The 20,574-nt window shown below is 38.6% G+C and overlaps 1 protein-coding gene and 1 pseudogene across 1 annotated transcript in view; one reads left to right on the plus strand and one right to left on the minus strand.

Moving 5' to 3' along the window:
• Positions 1–20,574, plus strand: part of LOC126003806 (myb/SANT-like DNA-binding domain-containing protein 3) — a 180,070-nt gene that overhangs the window by 143,283 nt on the left and 16,213 nt on the right. The window contains exons 6-7 of the mRNA XM_049770165.1: positions 8,257–8,405; positions 10,421–10,486. Coding sequence (XP_049626122.1) covers positions 8,257–8,405; positions 10,421–10,486 — 215 coding nt within the window. The remainder of the gene's footprint in view (positions 1–8,256; positions 8,406–10,420; positions 10,487–20,574) is intronic.
• On the minus strand, positions 432–1,987 carry LOC126012625 (elongin-C-like; annotated as a pseudogene).

Raw genomic sequence — 20,574 nt, forward strand, 5'->3', positions numbered from 1 at the left:
GGATCGGCCACAATCAAGGCAAATGCACTGCTGCCGTGCTATCTCTTCATCCCTTTTCCCCATTCTAAACTTCTCTTGAAGACAAGTTCTCAGTTTCTATTACCTTTGGGCAATTTTTTTCAAATTTTTTTAATATCCCACTGGTGAGAGATCATTCTGTGTCTGCCCTCTTCTGACTAACTTCACTCAGTATAAATTTATTTTTTATTTCTTTTTGGACATATTTGGTTATTTCTCAGCATGTGAAAATGTCCTTGACTGATGCAGCAAACAAATGTCAGCTCTGATTGCTTTGCAAAAGAACAGAAGATAATCTGCTTTGCAGTGAACTTTTAATGTTCAGTTGCACTCAGGCAGCATGCTAGATAGGAAAAGTTACTAACTGAACTGCCAGTATTACGTACAGAAAAAAGTTCACAGTGTGTTATAATTTATTTGATGTAACAATCGAGGAAATTTGCAGCCATCAGCAGTTAAAATGCAGTTTTAGGCGCAATTGGGAATTTTGGATTTTGATTAAGATGTCAGTGTGGGGCTAGAGAGAGAGCATCGAGGTGGGGTGTTTACCTTGCATGCAGAAGGACAGTGGTTTGAATCCTGGCATCCTATATGGTCCCCCGAGCCTGCCAGGAGCCCTTTCTGAGCCTAGAGCCAGGAGTACACCTGAGTGCTGCCGGGTGTGAACCCCCCCAAAAAAGATGTCAGTGTAATACACCTTGGAGGTAAAATACATGTATACTTTTTGGATAGCATATGTAAAACTGACATCATTGGTTTCATTTTCAACAAACTGACCCAGGCCACTCAACATGCTTATACTGTTTTTGATACTAATGCATGTTCTCTTTTTATAATGATCTCATGTCCCAAGGAGGATATTAATTTGACATGCATAGCATCTGGGCCTTCACAGCCACTATAGTTTATTCTCTTCCCCATCCATTATGTTCATAAGAAGTTCTTCCAGAGGAAATTCAGCAGTTTTTCATTTCTTGTTAGATAAGTAAAAAAGGTGGCTCCCTGACAGTTACGTGAGAGGCAGGAATGTGCAAAATTACGTCTCCCTCATTGGAGTCTGGAGGAGTACGTCAGTAGGCATGATTTTAATTTAAGCATTTTAAATGAAAAAAAGAATTAAAAAATGATTGTAGTTTGGGTAACATGATTGCAGTGTGTTGTTTATGATTTTGAGTGTACATATAAGTTACTGCATTTTCACTATGAAAATGCCCATGACCACTGCCTTAAGTCAGTTTTAATTAGTTATACTGCTTCTCCTCACCTCAATACCAAAGCCTCCCTAACTATATATATGTAAATTTTTGGACCATGCCTGACAACACTCAGAGAGCATTTTCTGTGCTGGTCAGAGTCAATATAATGCCAGGGAAACCCCAGGCTTTTTAGCTGCAAAGCATCCACTCAGTCCATTGAACTATCACTCTAGTTTCTCCCTCTGCTGTCTTTTCTGTTTTCTATGTGACATTTTGTTGTGGTTTGAGATTTCTGCAATTCTTCTTTTCAGTCCGTTTAGTATGATTTTAATTTATTTATCTTTCAGTTTTTGTCCACATCCAGTAGTGCTCAGGGCTTACTCTTGGTTCTTGTTCAGGGATCATTCCTGATGGGCTCGGACCCCATATGGGGTACCAGGGATCAAACTGTGTCAGCCACAGTTTTGTTCTACCCTCTCTACTAGCTCTCTAGATTCATGTTTTCTACTATAAATTTTAATTTCCAGAAAAAAAATTCTTGTTCTTATGTTTTGTTGTAGAGACTTCTTTCTCATTGGCTTGGGCTATCTCATATTTTTCTTCCAACATAATTATTTCTTTAAAATTGTAAAAAAAAACTTTGTCTTATTAAATATTATTGTTATTACCACCACCACCACCACCACCACCACCACCACCACCACCACCACCACCACCACCACCACCACCACCACCACCACCACCTCCTCCTCCTCCTCCACCTCCATCACCTCCACCACCACCCCTTCTTTTTCTCCTCCCCTCCTCCTCCTCCTTCTACATTGTATTTTGGGGTTTGGGAACACACTTGGTGTTCAGGGGCCATATTCTGATCCCTGTCAATGCTGAGAGAACATATATGACTCCAGGAATCAAACTGAGGTTGGCAAGGCAAATATCTTACATCTCTTTTTTCCCCTTTGGTAAATGTTTTAAGAATTATTGTTTTTTTTTTTTTTTTTTTTTTTGGTTTTTGGGCCACACCCTGCGGTGCTCAGGGGTTACTCCTGGCTGTCTGCTCAGAAATAGCTCCTGGCAGGCATGGGGGACCATATGGGACACCAGGATTCGAACCAACCACCTTTGGTCCTGGATCAGCTGCTTGCAAGGCAAACACCGCTGTGCTATCTCTCCGGGCCCAAGAATTATTGTTTTTTATTGTCACCTTAAATTTTATGTTATTAAATTGAGACTATATTAAAAAGTATAAAAAAGTACAAAAATTAAACAGAATTTGTGAATTCTGTTTCCAAGTTCAAAAATAGAATATTATCTATGCTTCAGAGTTGCTCCTAAGTCCCTATCCTCTTATCTCCATCTCCTACTCACTCTCTTCACATTTGTGGACAGGACATTGGTCCCTTGCTTGCTTTATCATTTTCACTACATATGATTAAATCTTTCAGTAATGTATTTGGCATTTGATTGATTTTGAATTTTATACAAATGGAATCATACTGTGTGTACTTTTATTTTGTTCACCATTATAGTTTCATGATTCATTCATATTAATGCACATTGCTGTAGTTCATTCAATTTCACTGCTTGTCGAATTTATTGCCTGACTATCCCACATCCATTTATGCTCTGCTTTCCTGTTGATGGGCATTTGTATGGTTTCCAATCTTTTGTTCTCTTGAACAGTACTGTGAATATTACTACTTATGTCTACTGTTACCCATATATGAGAATTTCAAGGGCGTTGGCTATTAGTCATATTATTAGGCATATTAATTTCTTGCTTTAGCAGAAGATAATTCGCTTTGCTTCTCCTTGCTAGTAATTGGTATTTTCCTACTTAGTGAAAGATGGTATCTCATTACTGAATTGTTCCCATTGAGTTATGTATCTTTTTGTAAATTTTTTTTGGGTGGGGGACTACATTGAACTGTGCTCATATCTTACTCCTAGCTCTACTCTTAGGGATTACTCAGGTGGGGCTTGGGGATCATGAGATGGCCGGGGTTCAAACCTAAATTGACAGCATGCAGGTCAAGTGCACTATTCTCTGCTATCTCTTTGACCCCTGTAAAATAGATTTTTATTTATGTGATCTGTAATCTGGATACTGCCTATGTAGTTTTTTTTATGGACTGCAGGCTTTTTATTTTATTTTATTTTTTTGTTTTGGGGTCACACCTGGAAGTTCTCAGGGGTTACTCCTGGCCCTGTGTTCAGAAGTCGCTCCTGGCAGGCTCGGGAGACCATATGGGATGCCAGGATTCAAACCAGGGTCTGTCCTGTGTTGACCGAATGCAAGGCAAATGCCTTAACACTGTGCTATTGCTCCGGCCCCAGGCTCTTAAAATGTTCATTATAGGATGATCTATATTAAAATAATTTTATTTTGGAGGGGATTTGACTACCTGGCCATTCTTAGGGACTATTTCTCCTGACTTTGTGCTCAGGTGTGACCCCTAATGGTTCTTGGGGACATTTATTTGGTGGCAGGGATTAATGGGATTTCTGCATGCCAGGCAAGTACTTTAACCCCTGTACTATCTCTTACCTCCAAATCTATGTATTTCCAATGTTTGACCTTTAATTCTATATCTTATGTAATTTTGCCTTACACATTTAGGTCTTTATCAGAAATCTCCAAACGTAAAAAAGGACAACCTAGCACATAGCTTCAATTAGCATACAAAGTCAGTTTTGTTTTACCTATTTCTCTCTCCCACCTTTTATGAGACTTATTACAGTCTTCCTTCCTTCCTTCCTTCCTTCCTTCCTTCCTTCCTTCCTTCCTTCCTTCCTTCCTTCCTTCCTTCCTTCCTTCCTTCCTTCCTTCCTTCCTTCCTTCCTTCCTTCCTTCCTTCCTTCCTTCCTTCCTTCCTTCCTTCCTTTTCTTTCTTTCTGTCACACCTGGCTGTGCTCAGGGGTTACTCCTGATTCTCCGCTCAGAAATCGCTCCTGGCAGGCTTCGGGGACCATATGGGATGCTGGGATTTGAACCTGGGTTATTCTGGATCAGTGGCATACATGGCAAATGCTCTACTGCTGTGCTGTTGCTCTGGCCCTTAGAGTATATTTCTCAACATATATAACTATAGGGTACAGAGACTTCAGGAATTTTTTTTATATCATTATATATATATTTTTTTTAGTTTTGGTTTTGGGCCACACCCAGCTGTGCTCAGGGCTTAACTCCTAACTGCACTCAGATTCACTCCTACTGGAGTTGGGGGATCATATAGGATGACAAGGATTGATCCAATAGGATGACAAGGATTGGCCAAATGCAAAGCACGCACCAGATATATATATATATATATATATATATATATATATATATATATATATATTGGTTTTTAGGTCACTCTCAGCAGTGCTCAGGGGTTACTCCTATGCTCAGAAATCGCTCCTGCCAGCCTTGGAGAACCGTGTGGGATGCTGGGATTAGAACCACTGTCCTTCTGCATGCAAGGCAAACACCTACCTTCATGCTATCTCTCCAGCCCCCTATATTTTTATTTCTTACTTTAAAAAAGTTTAGCTACCCAGAGCATTGTTGTTGCCTTAACTAGTTTGCAGTTTGTTAAGATTACCTACCTATTTACACATTTGTATCTCTGACCTTCCTCTTATAGGATTATATATTACCTTTATACTTTCCTTTACTGACAGCAGGTGACAAGTTTTTACTTTTTTCAAATTGCTTCTATTTTTTCCTCATTGAAAATATTTCGCTTTATATAGATTTCTATTTTTTCTCAGCACATTGCTGGCATTATTTCAATGTCTTTAGTCTAAAAATAAACAGTGTGGCTTCAGTATTGCTTCTGAGGACTCTCCCTTCATACTATAGTTTCTTGAAGTTAATTTTTCCATACATTTTAGAAGTTTAGTGTACAACCCCACTGTGAAATTTCAGTCCAGTTTCCTTCTTAATGATCCTACTTTGGTGCTGGTCGTATGAAGTTTAAGGTGTCTTCAAGATCCCAGTTTGATACCCAGCACCACAGGGCCTTTGATCATTGCTGTGTGTTTGTTGTCCTAGATTTGCCTACCTCTGCCTGTGACTTTAGTGATCCCTGACACCACATCACCTCATCAGCACTGCATCTTCAGGCCTTTCATAGAAAATTATGGCCCAGTTGACTGTGAATTGCCAGGAAGAACCCACAGGTCTCTTGAACAAAGCATGGGAGAAAACCTCCCCAACCCCCCAAATAATCTTGCTTTGAATTGATCAGCCCTCTTTACGGATCAGATCAGTTTCATTTTTAGTTTTAGAGAGTCTAATTCTCAGTAATTAGGCTGAGAATGTTGTCCTTGCTTCGTTCCTTTAATTCTGGGGACTCAGATTTTTATGAAATCTTCTGACTCTGACATATCTCTTGTTATTTTTCACCATGTATTGTATCTCTTTGATTCTTTTTCTTTGGATCTGTCTTACTATTCATCAATCCCCAATTAGTGCTTATTTAGCTGCTGTTACTTTTCTCCCTTGAGATTTTTTTAAATTAATAGTTTGTGTGTGTGTGTGTGTGTGTGTGTGTGTGTGTGTGTGTGTGTGTGTGTGTGTAGGGATCATACTCTGTGATGTTAAAGCATCCTCAGATGGTGCTAGGTTGGCTTGAGCTTTGTTTTGGGTTCTCAGGGCTTAGTCCTGCTTACTTTGCTCAGTCCTGCCTGCCAGTGCTAGAAGACCATATGTAGTGCTGGGGATTGAATCCAGTTTGTAAGGTAAACATGTTACCCACTGTACTATTTCTCTAGCCCTCTTTTGGGCTCCTTTTAAAATTTGTTTGCTATGCCTGTGGTGTTTTATTTTGTTGTTGTTTGTGGATCTGTGACATTAGAAAGTGTGAAAGTATTTTTCTTGATGACATCTTGAAAGTTTTGGAGTTTTAGGATAATAAAATTGGGTTTCTACAGAGGAGAATGTGTTTTCTTCTTTGATTTGCCCCAAATTTCTTTCTGTAATGACAACTTAATTTCTGGGTTTAAGTATTTTCAGGGCTCATAAATAGAATTTTAGATAGTACACATGTGAGGCTGGATTGTGGTTTTGATCTCTCATAGGACAAAGTTTTCTTCAGTCTTCTTTTAAGTGCCATGATTCATGAAAGCTCTTTATTCCTTTTGGAATATGGCAACTCATTTCTAGTTTAGCTCATGCTGAAAACTATAGATGTTTGAAGGGTACCAACTTACTTTAGGGTTTCCAGATATACCTGCCATAGGTAGGTCATTCCCTGTTAGTCTCTTTATCTTTGGGACTACAAAACCCAAAACAGTGCTAAACCGATATACTTAGTTTGGCAACTTGAGCAAATTCAATTGACTTTTCTCTGTTCTTGCTTTCATTTACTGTTTGTCTTACACATTCCTTATTTTTCTGTCATATGAATACATTTAAAAATGTTATTTTTTCTTTTTCTTTTTCTTTTTTTGTTTTTAACAAAATGTTTTAAGACAATTTTTTGGGTGTACCCTCCCTTTTTTTGATCAGCAGCACTATTAATTCAGGTTTCTAGTCCTCTTTATTGCTGGAAAAGAGAGGCTTAAAAAAACACTTTTTTTTTTTTTTTACACATTTTCAGTTAGATTTTTCTATTCTTTTTTTGGACAGAAAAAACACCGGGGGACAGTTTGGGCCACATCCAGCTGTGCTCAGAGTTCTTAGTAGGTCTTCTAAGACCATATACTATGCTGGGACTGAACCAGAGTTAGCAAATTCAAGGCATACACTTTAATCCCTTTGCTATTTTTCTGGTCCTTAGATTTTTCTAGTCTTGTGATGAGTGACCTTGCTACAGACTTTTGTGGTCTTTTCTCTGTAATTTAATCTTAGTTCAGCAAACACTTTTAAGGGAGCTGAGCAACTAGAGAACATCTAACTTTTGAATGGGCTATTTTATATCTTTAATATCAATGTGTATATATATATATATATATATATATATTTTGGGGGGCTATTCTTGGCTCTGTGCTTGGGAATCACTCCTGGTAGTGCTCAGACGACCATTAGTAGTAGAATTTTAATACCATTAATAGTAAATGCTTGTTATGCCTCAGGGTTATCCAAATTGCAAGGCAAACACCTTAACCCTGTATTAGTTCTCCAGTCCCTTGTATCAGTATATATATATATATTTTTTTTTTCCAGCCACACCCATTTGATGCTCGGGGGTTACTCCTAGCTAAGCGCTCAGAAATTGCCTCTATGGGGCCAGTGAGGAGGTGCTAGAGGTAAGGTGTCTGCCTTGCAAGTGCTAACCAAGGAAGGACCGCGGTTCGATCCCCCCCCCCCCCCCCCCCGTGTCCCATATGGTTCCCCTAAGCCAGGGGCGATTTCTGAGCGCTTAGCCAGGAGTAACCCCTGAGCATCAAAAGGGTGTGGCTTCCCCCCCCAAAAAAAACCCAAACAAACAAAAAAAGAAATTGCCCCTGGCTTGGGGGACCATCTGGGACGCTGGGGGATCGAACCACGGTCCTTCCTTGGCTAGTGCTTGCAAGGCAGACACCTTACCTCTAGCGCCACCTCAACGGCCCCCAGTATATATTTTTTAATCTTCCCAATTATTTGTTAAGTTATGAATACTATTATTATGTTTTACAAATAAGTAAACTAAGACTGAGAATAAGCTTGGACAAAAATCTGATAAGTATTTGTACTAAGAATTAAATGTATGATTCTTGAGCCATAGTTTTGGTTTCTTTTTTGTTTTTTTTTCATTAGTGAGCTGGAAGTTTTGGTTTCTTTTCCTTATACTGTGTTAAGTTGTTGTTGTTGACATTGACATCTCCTGAAGATTGTCTCCAGATGTGAAAATTCTAGAGTGTCCATTGGATTAGTAATATCTGGATGAAATTATCTACAGTCTCAGCTGAATGAAATTACTAGTTTGGCATTCACTTTGCTAAAACTTTTTTCATGACTTACAGATATATTATCTTCCTCTATTAAAAGCAGAAATAAAAAGAAAGGTCTTTTCTGTTTTAGTACTGTGAAGTATTTTTTGTTATTAAAGATAATTTTTATCTTTCCCAACAGGTGTGTTTGTAATATAGATTGCAGTGGCTACAGTTTAAATCCTGTCTGTGCTTCTGACGGTAGCTCCTATAATAACCCTTGTTTTGTTCGAGAAGCATCTTGTATAAAGCAAGAACAAATTGACATAAGGCATCTTGGCAACTGCAAAGGTAATGAGGAATTAAATTATTTTCTTTTACTTTTTTTTTTTTTTTGGTTTTTGGGCCACACCCGGTGGTGCTCAGGGGTTACTCCTGGCTGTCTGCTCAGAAATAGCTCCTGGCAGGCACGGGGGACCATATGGGACACTGGGATTCGAACCAACCACCTTTGGTCCTGGATCAGCTGCTTGCAAGGCAAATGCCACTGTGCTATCTCTCCGGGCCCTTTCTTTTACATTTTGAAATTTCTTTGATAATGTTACTAATTTAGTTTTGTTTCATTAATTTTTATATTCTCAGTATACAAACCATTTCTTGCTTGTTTATTTAGAAAGCAAGAGAATTCTATAATGAACACCCGGATAAATTTATAATTTTTAGAGATTGGCTCAAAATTGTAATGATTACAGATTATTAAGCATTTGTTTTAATTATGCTAGAGTCATGCGGAATGTATTAAGTTTTCTCTGTTTTTCTAGCATGTCATATTTTCCTTAACTTTTATATTTCCTTTGTATTTTTGTTGGTACATACTGTTAGAGACTTCTGTGTGAATATGAGAAATAGCTACCTTCAGTTTGTTTTGTCTTTATTTTGTACTTTATTTAGAAGTAATGCCAATGAAGAATGAGTGTTCATTTTCTATACTTACTAGTGATACTAGTAGTCACTGAAGGTGGGGATCTAAACCTTCTTTCCCTGTTAATACAATAAAAGGGGCTAAGAGAATGTGTTACTTCCTAGGGATATGGAAGGGCCAGGCATTTTCTCTTGGACTGTGATTATGCATCTTTACTGCTTGCTTACTAAGCTTAGCTTCCTCCTCAGAGCTATTCTCATTCTTTTGTGAACTTACTAAAGGGAGTTTATACATTGATCTGTGCTATGGGATAAAGCTATAAAATGAAAACTATTTGTGAAATACCACACAACTGATGAATGCCTCTCATGCAAGATACCTAAGAATACCCACGGAGCTAGAAATCTCGGTAGGGTTCAGGTACAAGCATGATAGAGGAAACCATTGCTGATGAGTACCCCTTGGTAAGTCATCCATCCAGTTTTGATTTTGGAAAAGCATATGTCCTTAACTGGGATGACATTTAGAACCTAGTTAAAAAAAAAATAGCTGATGGGCCAGAGTGAAAGTATAGTGAGTGGGTAGTCATTTTACCTTGCCTATGGCTGACCCAGATTTGATTCTCAGCCTCCCATCTGGTCCCCTGACCACTGCCAGAAGTAATTTGTAAGCACTGCTGGGTGTGGCCACAACACCTAAAAAATGACAATAACAACAAAAAAGTAGCTTAGGTGAAGAATGCCTTGTCTGAGGAACAGATGAATGATTTTAGTGATAGCATGGACTTTGAAATTCAAAGCAGTTTCTCAACCATGAGTGTTTTTGTTAATTGGAATTCAGACAGATTTAGAATCTTTTGTAGTATTTGGTCTTTAACTTTTATCTTGCTCCCTTGTAATATTATCATCTACACCTAATAAATAGATAGTACCTTTCCTTTTTTCCTCTGTTTAGATTGGGAAGCTGTGTTTTCCAACAAATATTTATATATTTGTAAATTTTTAAGTTTTAATACAATTAATAAGTTAGGGTTAATTTTAAATTTTTATAGTAAGTTTTATTTAATAATATAAATTCAATTTTACATTTATTGTAATCTGACATGTTACAGGATAACACAGAAGAGGAAGGTAAATTTTGAGACCATTTGGTGCAAGTCTTAATTCTCTCAGAGTATGTTTATTTTAGTTTGTCTAGAAAAGAATGTTTAAGATGACAGATGAGCTGAGGTCTAAATGAAATATGACTGTTCTTCATGCAAAAACACGACTGTATCTAGGGTGCCTGAAGGCTTGAGATAGGAGTGACATAATAGATCAGAAGACTGATGGAAAATGTGAGCAGGAAGTGGACAGGAAAGGACCTGGTGTTTGGAATATTTAGGAGGTTCATGATTTGGCTTAAGCATAATATTTATCATTATTTGAAAACTTTTCTCTTACAGACACAGATGACAATAGTTTATTGGGAAAGAAAGATGATGGACTACAATATCGACCAGATGTCAAAGGTACTGAATCATGATTTTACAAATTTTGGCCAACTGTCAAAAACTAGAGGCCGGAGAGATGGCACAAGGGTAAGGCATTTGCCTTAGATGCAAAAGAACGGTGGTTCGAATCCCGGCATCCCATTTGGTCCCCCGAGCCTGCCAGAAGCAATTTCCAAGTGTAAAGACAGGAGTAACCCCTGAGCGCTGCTGGGTGTGACCCAAAAACAAAACAAAACAAAACAAAAAACAAACAAATAAACAAAAAATATGATCACTAATTTTCCATAGCAGTTCTATTTGTATTATGACAGCTCTTGTAACTTTGCTCTCTGTAACATTAAACATTATTCACTTGATTATTAGTAATTATAATAAAAATAGCTAAGGGGCTTTTCAGTTTACAGAGTACTCTCATATATAGTCTTTTAAGATTTAAATTGAAGTAATTATAGGTTAAAGTCTCTTATAATTTGCACATTTCAATTCTTTTTGGAATCTCTGTTTGCTCTTGATACTCAGACTTGGAATCTTAACCCCTCTGCCTGAAACTGTTGACAATATCAGCTTAGAAATCATTTACTTTGAAGATATATTCCTTGACCACTAAATCTAGATTAGGTGCTTTCCTAACATACACTTTCCTATTTGTGCATTTAACTTACTGTGATTGACTTTCTTTACACCCCCGTTGGGTTATGTATTCTCTAAGGGTGTAGGAGATGACATCTGTCATGTTCATTTTAGATCCTTCACACTTCACAGAATGTTTCACACATGCATAGGCACTCTGTACTCTATGCTTATTCAAAGAGAGAGTGAAGCTCAGAGAAGATGGAAGACTTTTACAGTCTTACATGGAATAAAGAGCAGATCAAAGATTCAATTCTATAGTAATTCACCAAAGTAATGCTCCTTCAGCTTTTGTTTTCATATCATTTGACTGCTAAAGGGTAATGACTAAAAGTAATATTGAGGCTACATGGGGCCAGAGAGATAGCATGGAAGTCAGGCGTTTACCTTGCATGCAGAAGGACAGTGGTTTGAATCCTGGCATCCCATATGGTTCTGAGCGTAGAGCCAGGAGTAACCCTTGAGCGCTGCTGGATGTGATATATATATATATATATATATATATATATATATATATATATATATATATATATATCACATCCAGCATGAAAATACCATATTTTTCTTACCATAAAACACACCCCTCTCCTCCAAAATAAGTGTGTTTTATGGAGTGAATGCCAACTGTAAATGAAGCTTGAGTGCAGGGGGAGGAGAGCTTCTAAAACTATGTGCATCTTATAGAGCGAAAAATACGGTATATCTAGTTATTTAGTTAATTGAAGCAGATCTGAATCCTTACATAACTAGACTGGTCCCTATATATAATTGCTCTATCACAAATTTAATAACCAAAGCAGATCTAGATTTTTACATGACTAGATTGGTCCCGGTATATAATTGCTCTATCACAAATCACCTTCCACCCATTTGCTTGGTCATACTAATGGACAATTTCTTTTTCAGATGTATGACGTAGCTTTTATATTTAATTTTTTAAAAAGATATGGAATACGATGGGGTTGTAGTGATAGCACAGCACGTAAGGTGTTTGCTTTGTATGTAGCCATCCTGGGTTCAATCATTGGTACCACATATGGTTCCCAGGTCTTCCAGGAGTAAGCCTTGAGCCCTGCCAATTGTGGCCCCAAACTTAAAAAAATATGTATATGTATCAATAAGAGTAATAATAGAAATCTCATTGAATAGCATAAAAATAAAAGAAAATTACTTGGCAGTGCTCAAAACTGATATCTCATAATTGTTCAATAAGTGGTAGCTGATACAATCATTGAAAAATCTGTCAATGTCTCTTATCAAATCTGAATCAATTAGAGTGCATGAAGCTTCTGAAATGTTTTCTAGGTTGACAAAAAGTATTTGATTTTTACCCCATCTTATTACTTTTCTCTTCTTCAAACAAAACCACATAACTTTAACTATCTAGCCCCGCCTCCCAATTAGAGGGGGATATAATGGAGGTACCATGACCAAACAGCCATAAGATCACTAAGTAGTAAGCTAGGCACAGAGGGGACCACTCATTCTAGCAGCCCCGGGGTGAGGGTGGAGGTTATGGGAGGCAGAACGGGAACGGGGGGGGGGTGGAGGGAGGACAATTCGGTGGTGGGAATTCCCCTGACTCAATGTTAATATGTACCTAAAATATTACTGAGAATGATATGTAAGCCACTATGATTAAAATAAAAATTATATAAAAGTAAGATAAAATAGGAAATCTCTTATTTCCATAGGAGATAAATAGAAATCAGCCCCAGTATTTGATAGTACAGTGTGATCAGAATAGGAAAGTTATTTCTTAGTAGGTTCCAATTATTAGGCAGTATGAAGAATTATTATCAGCAAGAATATTTGTCAGTCTTTGATAAAATCATAGGGATAATTTAGTACAGAAGCTCCCTAGTTTATTTGAACTGTCCCCCCATTTAGAAAAATATCACTCGGGGCCGGAGAGATAGCATGGAGGTAAGGTGTTTGCCTTGCATGCATAAGGACAGTGGTTCGAATCCTGGCATCCCATATGGTCCCCTGAGCACTGCCAGGTGTGACCCAAAAACAAAAAAGGAAAAAGAAAAGAAAAATATCACTCAGTGTCCTTCCTAGAAATCTACCTTCAACAAACAAAAAGAACCCACTCCTGTTGTACTCAAGGCTAAAACTATCCTACTGAATCAAAGCAGAATTCTCTGGGGGATAATATTTCCTTCTTTGGGATATAATGTTTAGTGCCTAGGCTACTTTAGAGAGATTGAAAACATTTTTTTATACAAAAGCACTGATCTATAACCCAAATGAAATCAGCATAATAAATACATATACTTTATTATAGGCTAATTTAATGCAGATCTTTTTACTTGACATTGTTGGTAGATAGAAAAATAACCAGATATAAATTAATGTTATTCATTTTTGAAGAGTTTAATATAAAAATGCATATAGCCTACTTCTAGCAGAATAGAAATTGATTATTATAAGCGCACTTAAAAAGTTCAGTTGGTCATAGTACTCCTAAAATTCAACTATGATTAACTTTTTTTGGGTTCACACCCAATGATGCTCAGGGGTTACTCATGGCTCTGCACTCAGAAATTACTCCTGGTGGTGTTTTAGGGACTATATGGGATAGTTGGGTTGGCCACGTTCAAGTCAAGCACCTTATTTGCCATACTATTGCTCTGGTCCAACTATAAATAACTTTGTAAATCATGGTGTCTTAATTTGAAAGAAAATTATATGGGAAGGGCTGGAGAGAAAGCTCTGGGCTTACAATTCTTGTGTCCAACCCTGGTTTGATCCCCAGTGCCATATGGTTTCCTTAGCATAGAGGCTGAAGAAATCCCTGATGAGTACTGGCCTGGGAGTAGCCATTGAGTATCATGGGGTGTGACCATATCCCCTTACTCCTAAACCCCCAACTTGGATTAGAGAAGAGATTATTGTTTAGTGAGGAACTGAGAAATTTATGAGATAGTGGGGGGTATCTTAGCTTAACCTTGAAAAGAATGATTCGAATTTAAATAAAGGTCAAAAGATATATAAAGAGCATGAGTAGAGAAGTGGATTCAGACATGATAGAATATATAGACAAACATTAAGGAATGCTTTTGTAAATTTGACATGGGGTCATATTAGGCAGTGCTCAAGGTTCACTCTTGGAGATACTCAGGGGATCATTGGTGCCAGGGTTCCTGCATACGAAACATGCAACCCCAGCCCATTTAGCCATCATCACCCTGGCCCCAAAGACCCTTTTTTGCCTGAGAGTAGAGACCTGAGAGGAGTAACAGAAAGACAGCTTAGAAAGATAATTGTGACTCAAATATTTTATGGTTTCCTGAAGGCATTATCATCTTGGGAACTTTGAACCTTGTAAGTAGTGAAGAATCATTAATATAGTTGAAAAGGTAATTCTACGAAGTTTAGCAGCTGAATAAATTTGTGGTAGGAATATTGTACTTTTACTATATTTGCGACTGGTAGCAGAGAGATTAGTTAAGTAGACGTAAAAAGAATAGAATAGACATCTATTTAATTATAAGGCCTAGAGTACAAGCTCAGATGGCTTGGGTGATGGATTGATTTTGATTATAGAACTAAAGATATGAGGAGGGAAAGGTATTTGAGAGAAAGTGGTGGAGGTGATTAATTTTATTTTTGAGTTTGAGTTGTTGACTTATCTAGGTGATTTATGAATTATTCTTGGAATATAGAGGAAATAGCTAGGAAAATATATTTTGTTTACATTGTTTTGGGTGTCACATCAGAGTTGCTAAGGACTTCTGGTGTTGTCCTCAAGGATCACCCCTATTGGTGCTTGGAGGACTATATGTGGTATGGGGGTTCAAACCCAGAATTGGCTACATGAAAGGCAAGCACTCTACCCATTTAATAATTAAATAAGGATATTTAAATTAAAATGAAGGGGCCATGCCTGGCAGTGCTCAGGCTGTACTCTGGCTTTGTGCTCAGAAAACTATCTTGGTATGGCCGGAGCCATCCCCCAGCGTTCCATATGGTCCCCCCAAGCCAGGAGTGATTTCTGAGCACATAACTAGGAGTAACCCCTGAGTGTCAACAGGTGTGGCACAAACAAACAAACAAACAAACAAAAAAAAGAAAACCCTCTTGGTGCTCAGATGACCATATATTTGTGGTGGTGGGCATCCAGGATGGATGTATGTGTGCAAAGAAAGCTCTTTACTTGGTGTACTATCACTCAGGTTCTGAAAGTTGACTTTTAATCATATTGTCTGTTTAAGTGGCTAGTACATATATAGCTCCACCCAGATTCATTGCCATCCTTCTAAACAGTTTTAAATTCCAAGAGTAATTTATTTAAAAAGTCTCTTTGTTTTGCATGCCTTTTTTTGGGGGAGAGGTCACACCCAGTGACGTGCAGGAATAATTCCTGCCTCTCTATTTGGGAATTACTCTTGATGGTGAGCCATATAGGATACTGAACTTGGTTTGGTCATGTGCAAAATTGAACTATCTCTCCAGCTCTTGCATAACATTTCAAAATTAATATTTTGTCCAAAGGTGATATATAGCCTGAAATCCAACTATGAAATCTTTTTTATTGCCTGGATATTCTCACATCACTCTTAATTTCAGCTCATTCTATTTCTGAGCTCATTCTTTCAATATACTCCTAACTCCTCCCTGCTGCTTGGAAGATATTAGAGATACTGATCTATTGAGAGTGATTTATTATTTGGTGACTGTTATTTACATATGTTAATACAATTATTTTGCTAGGGCTTTAATGTGATCTTTGATAAATCAACAATATCAGAATCTAAGAGTTGAATTGCTGGGGCTGGAGAGATATAATGGAGGTAAGGCGTTTGCCTTGCATGCAGAAGATCGGTGGTTTGAATCCCAGCATCCCATATGGTCCCCTGAGCCTGCCAGGGGCGATTTCTGAGCGTAGAGCCTGGAGTAACCCCTGAGCACTGCAGGGTGTGACACAAAAACAAAACAAAGCAAAAAAAAGAGGTGAATTGCTTTAAGGAAGTTTGAGAAGGTGTCACAGTGTACAGATCATGGCAGCAATTCATGAAGAGGGAGGTAAAAGGTGTGTAGATAGATGGATGGGCCAGACCCTAATCGAGGAAGTTCACTGGGAGGTGAGATTGGAATTCTGATCTGGAGGTGACAGAGATCAATCCAGCAGAGGAAGGGGTAGGAGAGGAGATTATGGTGGTAAGTGATATGGTCTTGTAGCTTACTGAAGTGACAGGAATATTTTCTAAGAAATAGCTGAAGAAAAAAAAAAGAAATAGCTGAAAAATTGGATACATTTATTTACATTAGAAAAGGTAATGTAGAGTGGAAGGCTTAGAAGGAAGGTTAAAGTTTGTGTGGAGAATAATGGAGTTTAGAAATAAGAGTGGCATGAGTAGGCAGGAGTAGATAGCTTTTTTGGAGTTATACCATGTTGTTTTCAAGGGCTACTTCAAACTCTGGGCTCAGGATTTGTTTCTGAAGATGCTCAGAACCACATGCAATGCTGGGAATTGATGCCCAGCCTTCTGGCTCTGAAACATGTACTTGACCTTCAGCCATCTCCTTGACAGAGTGTTTTTTGAGGGGGCCTAAGCCCCATGGGATTAGGGAATGGTATATGGTGGAATTTGTTATTGATAGAGTTTGGGGTATAGGGTAGATGAGGGGAAGCAAAAAAGAGTATATCGATACTATAGAGTGGTGCCAAACTCAGACATAGAAATAATGAGTCTTTGTGGGCTGGAGAGATAGTACAGTGGGTAAGATATTTCCTTACACTTGGCTGACCCAGGTTCAATCCCTGGCATCTCATATAATCCTCCAAGCTCAGTCACAAGTGATCCCTGAGCACAGAGCCAGGAGTAAGTTCTGAGCACTGCTGGGTATGGCCCTCCAACAAAACAAAAGAACAACAATAAAACAATAAGCTCTAGAGCCACTGTTGCAATGTTTATGTAACTGTTGTGATCTCAACTGAGGACCCTCCAGCTGCAAGGCTGGTTTGTTAATAGCAACTCCTCCATCAGAGGATCAGGACAGAGAGCCAATGGAACATGCCTTTGCAGATAAACCACCTGGCATGGGGTTTTCTTAAAACGTCACTTAGAACCATGCTCTCCTTTGTATTGGAAAACACTGCTGTTGGTGGTGTGTTTGTTTCTGTGGGGGAAGGGGCTCTGGGTAACCAGCTCTCCTTACACTGCACACACACTGACATTGTTGAGAGAGTACTTGCAGCTGCTGTGCTTGGCGCCTGTCACCACTTGCCTGTGGGGCCTTGTTTATATGGGGCTGTACTCCACCCAGTTTTGCTGTCTGGGACTCTGTCTCTGATGTGGTTTCTGAAACTATCTTTCTTATATCATACTTAAAGCCTTTTCATCTTTCTTTTTCTGAAGGCATCTAATTTACTTGGCCTAAAGGGCAGATGCTTGGATGTTCCATTTTGCTGTTGCCTATTGCATCTGTCCAGTCACTTAGTGAACTGCAAGTACAATGGACCACATTGATGTTCAATGGGCCACATTTATGAAATGAGAACGGTGAAATCTTATCATCTAGGATTGCAATAAATATTACCCACTCTATTCCTGAATTCATTATACAGGTTATTATGGCAATGGGTCATACCTTTATTTTCTATTTTTGTTGTTAGTAGCTGTGTTCTTATTGTTGGTTATCCTCATGTAGCAAATAGAGACCCTTGAACTGGAAGAGTTTGTGACTCATGTACAATGGCAGAACAAGGGCTAGAAGGTTTTTGGTGTTTAGGCTACACTGGGTGTGCTTGGGACTGACTGCTCACAACACTGTGCTTAGGGCTTATTCACAGTGGTGCTAAGGGGACCATGTTCTGCCAGGCTCAACATGAACCTCTTCCTACAAGGCATGCACTTAGCTCATTGAGCTAGCTCTTTGGCCCAGGACTAGAAATTTTTACTCTAACACTTGGTGCTCATTCTCAGTCATCACAGTTACTCTCAGAATTCTGTTCTTCACCTTTCTCTTCTTTTTTTTATTTTTTTTCTAGAACATTTAACCTGCCCTTCAGTTATTACTGTAGTAAACCTTCATATTTCTTCTCTAATGCTGATCTTTCACTAAGCACAAGTTTCACATATTCGGTTGCTATGGGAGATGGCTGCATGCCTCCAGTCCCTTCTGGTTTCACTGCAATTTGTATGATAGTATCTTCAGTGTGAAACCAGAGCCATGGGAAAGGACTGTGTTCCAAGTATTAGGAATTCTACAGAAATTAATAATACAAATGTTTAGATTTTTAGGGAGCTCATATTTTATGGTAGCTGTGCTGATTTTTATAAATCCTGTTTTAAGACAGTATTGTGAGGGGCCAGAGCGATAGCTCAGCCATAGGGCATTTGCCTTGCATGATGTGGCTGACTCAGGATAGACCTTGGTTCGATCCCTGGTGTCACATATGGTCACCTGCCAGGAGCGATTTCTGAGCACATAGCCTGTGCATCACCGGTGTGGCCCTAAAACAAAAAAAAACAAACAAAAACAAAAAGACAGTATTATGAATATTGTAGTGGGGGAATTTGGTCTCAGGATTATGGCAACCTACAGGAGGACAAAATTTTTTTTTACTTTGGCAGAATTATTGTTTCAGAGCTGGAAAAGCTCTTTTATGGATTTTTAGGATAGGTTATGTTTTCTTTGTACTTTATTTTTGTGTCATACTCAGCTGGACTCAGGGCTTATTTCTAGTTCTGCACTCACATCATTCCTGGAGGTGCTCAGGACCATACACAAAGCTGGGTCTTTGAACCAGGTTTGGCTGCATGTGTATATGTGATTTTTTTTTTTTTTTGGTTTTTCGGGCCACACCCTTTTGATGCTCAGGGGTTACACCTGGCTACACGCTCAAAAATTGCCCCTGGCTTGGGGGACCATATGGGATGCCGGGGGATCGGACCGTGGTCCTTTCCTTGGCTAGCGCTTGCAAGGCAGACACCTTACCTCTAGCGCCACCTCGCTGGCCCCATATGTGAATTTTTTGAAAGAGAATGAAAGGGGGGAATAGAGAAGGAAGAGAGGTAGGGCAGATAGGAGAGAAGAGTACAAGAGTATGAGTTAATATGAAAGCGTTTGGAGACTATGCTGTCATATTTCTCACATTTTTGTCTTTCCTGTTTCTTTATGAGTTTTATTGGGTCATTATTCACTATATTTAAATCTGGTGATTTAAAATTTTATTTTTCTTTTTGTTTATGGTGTTAGGCTGTGGTGAGATTGAACTCTATCCTCTTACATACTTTGTTTGCTGAACTATCTCTCTGGCCCCTAATATTTAAATTTTTCTTCGTTTTTAATTTATTTTATTATCAAGGATGGTGCCAATGGTGTATATTTTTCTTTTTTTTTTTTTTTTTTTTTTTTTTTTTTGGTTTTTGGGCCACACCCGTGCTCAGGGGTTACTCCTGGCTATGTGCTCAGAAATCGCCCCTGGCTTGGGGGGACCATATGGGACGCCGGGGGATCGAACCGCGGTCCGTTCCTTGGCTAGCGCTTGTAAGGCAGACACCTTACCTCTAGCGCCACCTACCCGGCCCCTATTTTTCTTTTTTTTTTTAATTTTATTTTATTGAAACAATTGTGATCTACAAAGTCCTTCATAGTTGAATTTCAGATATACAGTCAATCTGGGCCAATTCTACAAGTGTCGAATTCCCTCTACCACTGATCCCAGAGTGCATCCTAGACCACCACATTTTGCCCCCTTGTCTGCCAATATAACAGGTCCTGTTTTAATATATATTTTTTTAAGGATAATATACTGTAGCAATTATGTGAAAACAACAAAGTCATCTTCATTAAAATAGATCAATATTATTGATAGTTTTCATCCTCAAAAGAAGCCTTTCCCCTTAAAATTTTAGAATTCCTGGCTCCAAAAATAGCTCAAAAGCCTAGTGTGCAGACTTTGTGTTTGGAGGCTGAGTTCAAGCCTCAGTACTGTGTGGTTCCCTGCTACTTCAGGAGTGAACATGAGCATGATGCTGGGAGCAGACTCAGCAGACCACTGGGTGTTCTCCCAAATAAACAATAAAAAAACCCTGAAAACCCACACAAAAATTCAGAATTTCTTTGTCAGTGTTGTTTGGCCCTAATTTTATAGCCCCGATGTGGATGTATAGAATAAATCACTTCTTCAAAAGCCTATTTTTAACACACACATTCTCTCTCTCTCTCTCTCTCTCTCTCTCTCTCTCTCTCTCTCTCTCTCTCTCTCTCTCTCTCTCTCTCTCTCTCTCTCACTCACTCACAGTGTGTGTGCTTTGTCATAGAGATGATTTTCTAGAAGTAACATTTATTTCTTTAGCAATGCTATCCAGTTTTTGTTAGCAGGTTTTTTTTTTTTCCTTTTTATTTCGTCCACACCTGGCGGCACCCAGAGGTTAGTTATGGCTCTGTGCTCAGAAATTGAGGTTAGTTCTGGCTCTACACTCAGAAATCGATCCTGGCGGGCTCTGGATGGGATGCCA

Source organism: Suncus etruscus, chromosome 1, assembly GCF_024139225.1.
Source record: "Suncus etruscus isolate mSunEtr1 chromosome 1, mSunEtr1.pri.cur, whole genome shotgun sequence".
In the NCBI taxonomy this organism is placed as follows: Eukaryota; Metazoa; Chordata; class Mammalia; order Eulipotyphla; family Soricidae; genus Suncus; species Suncus etruscus.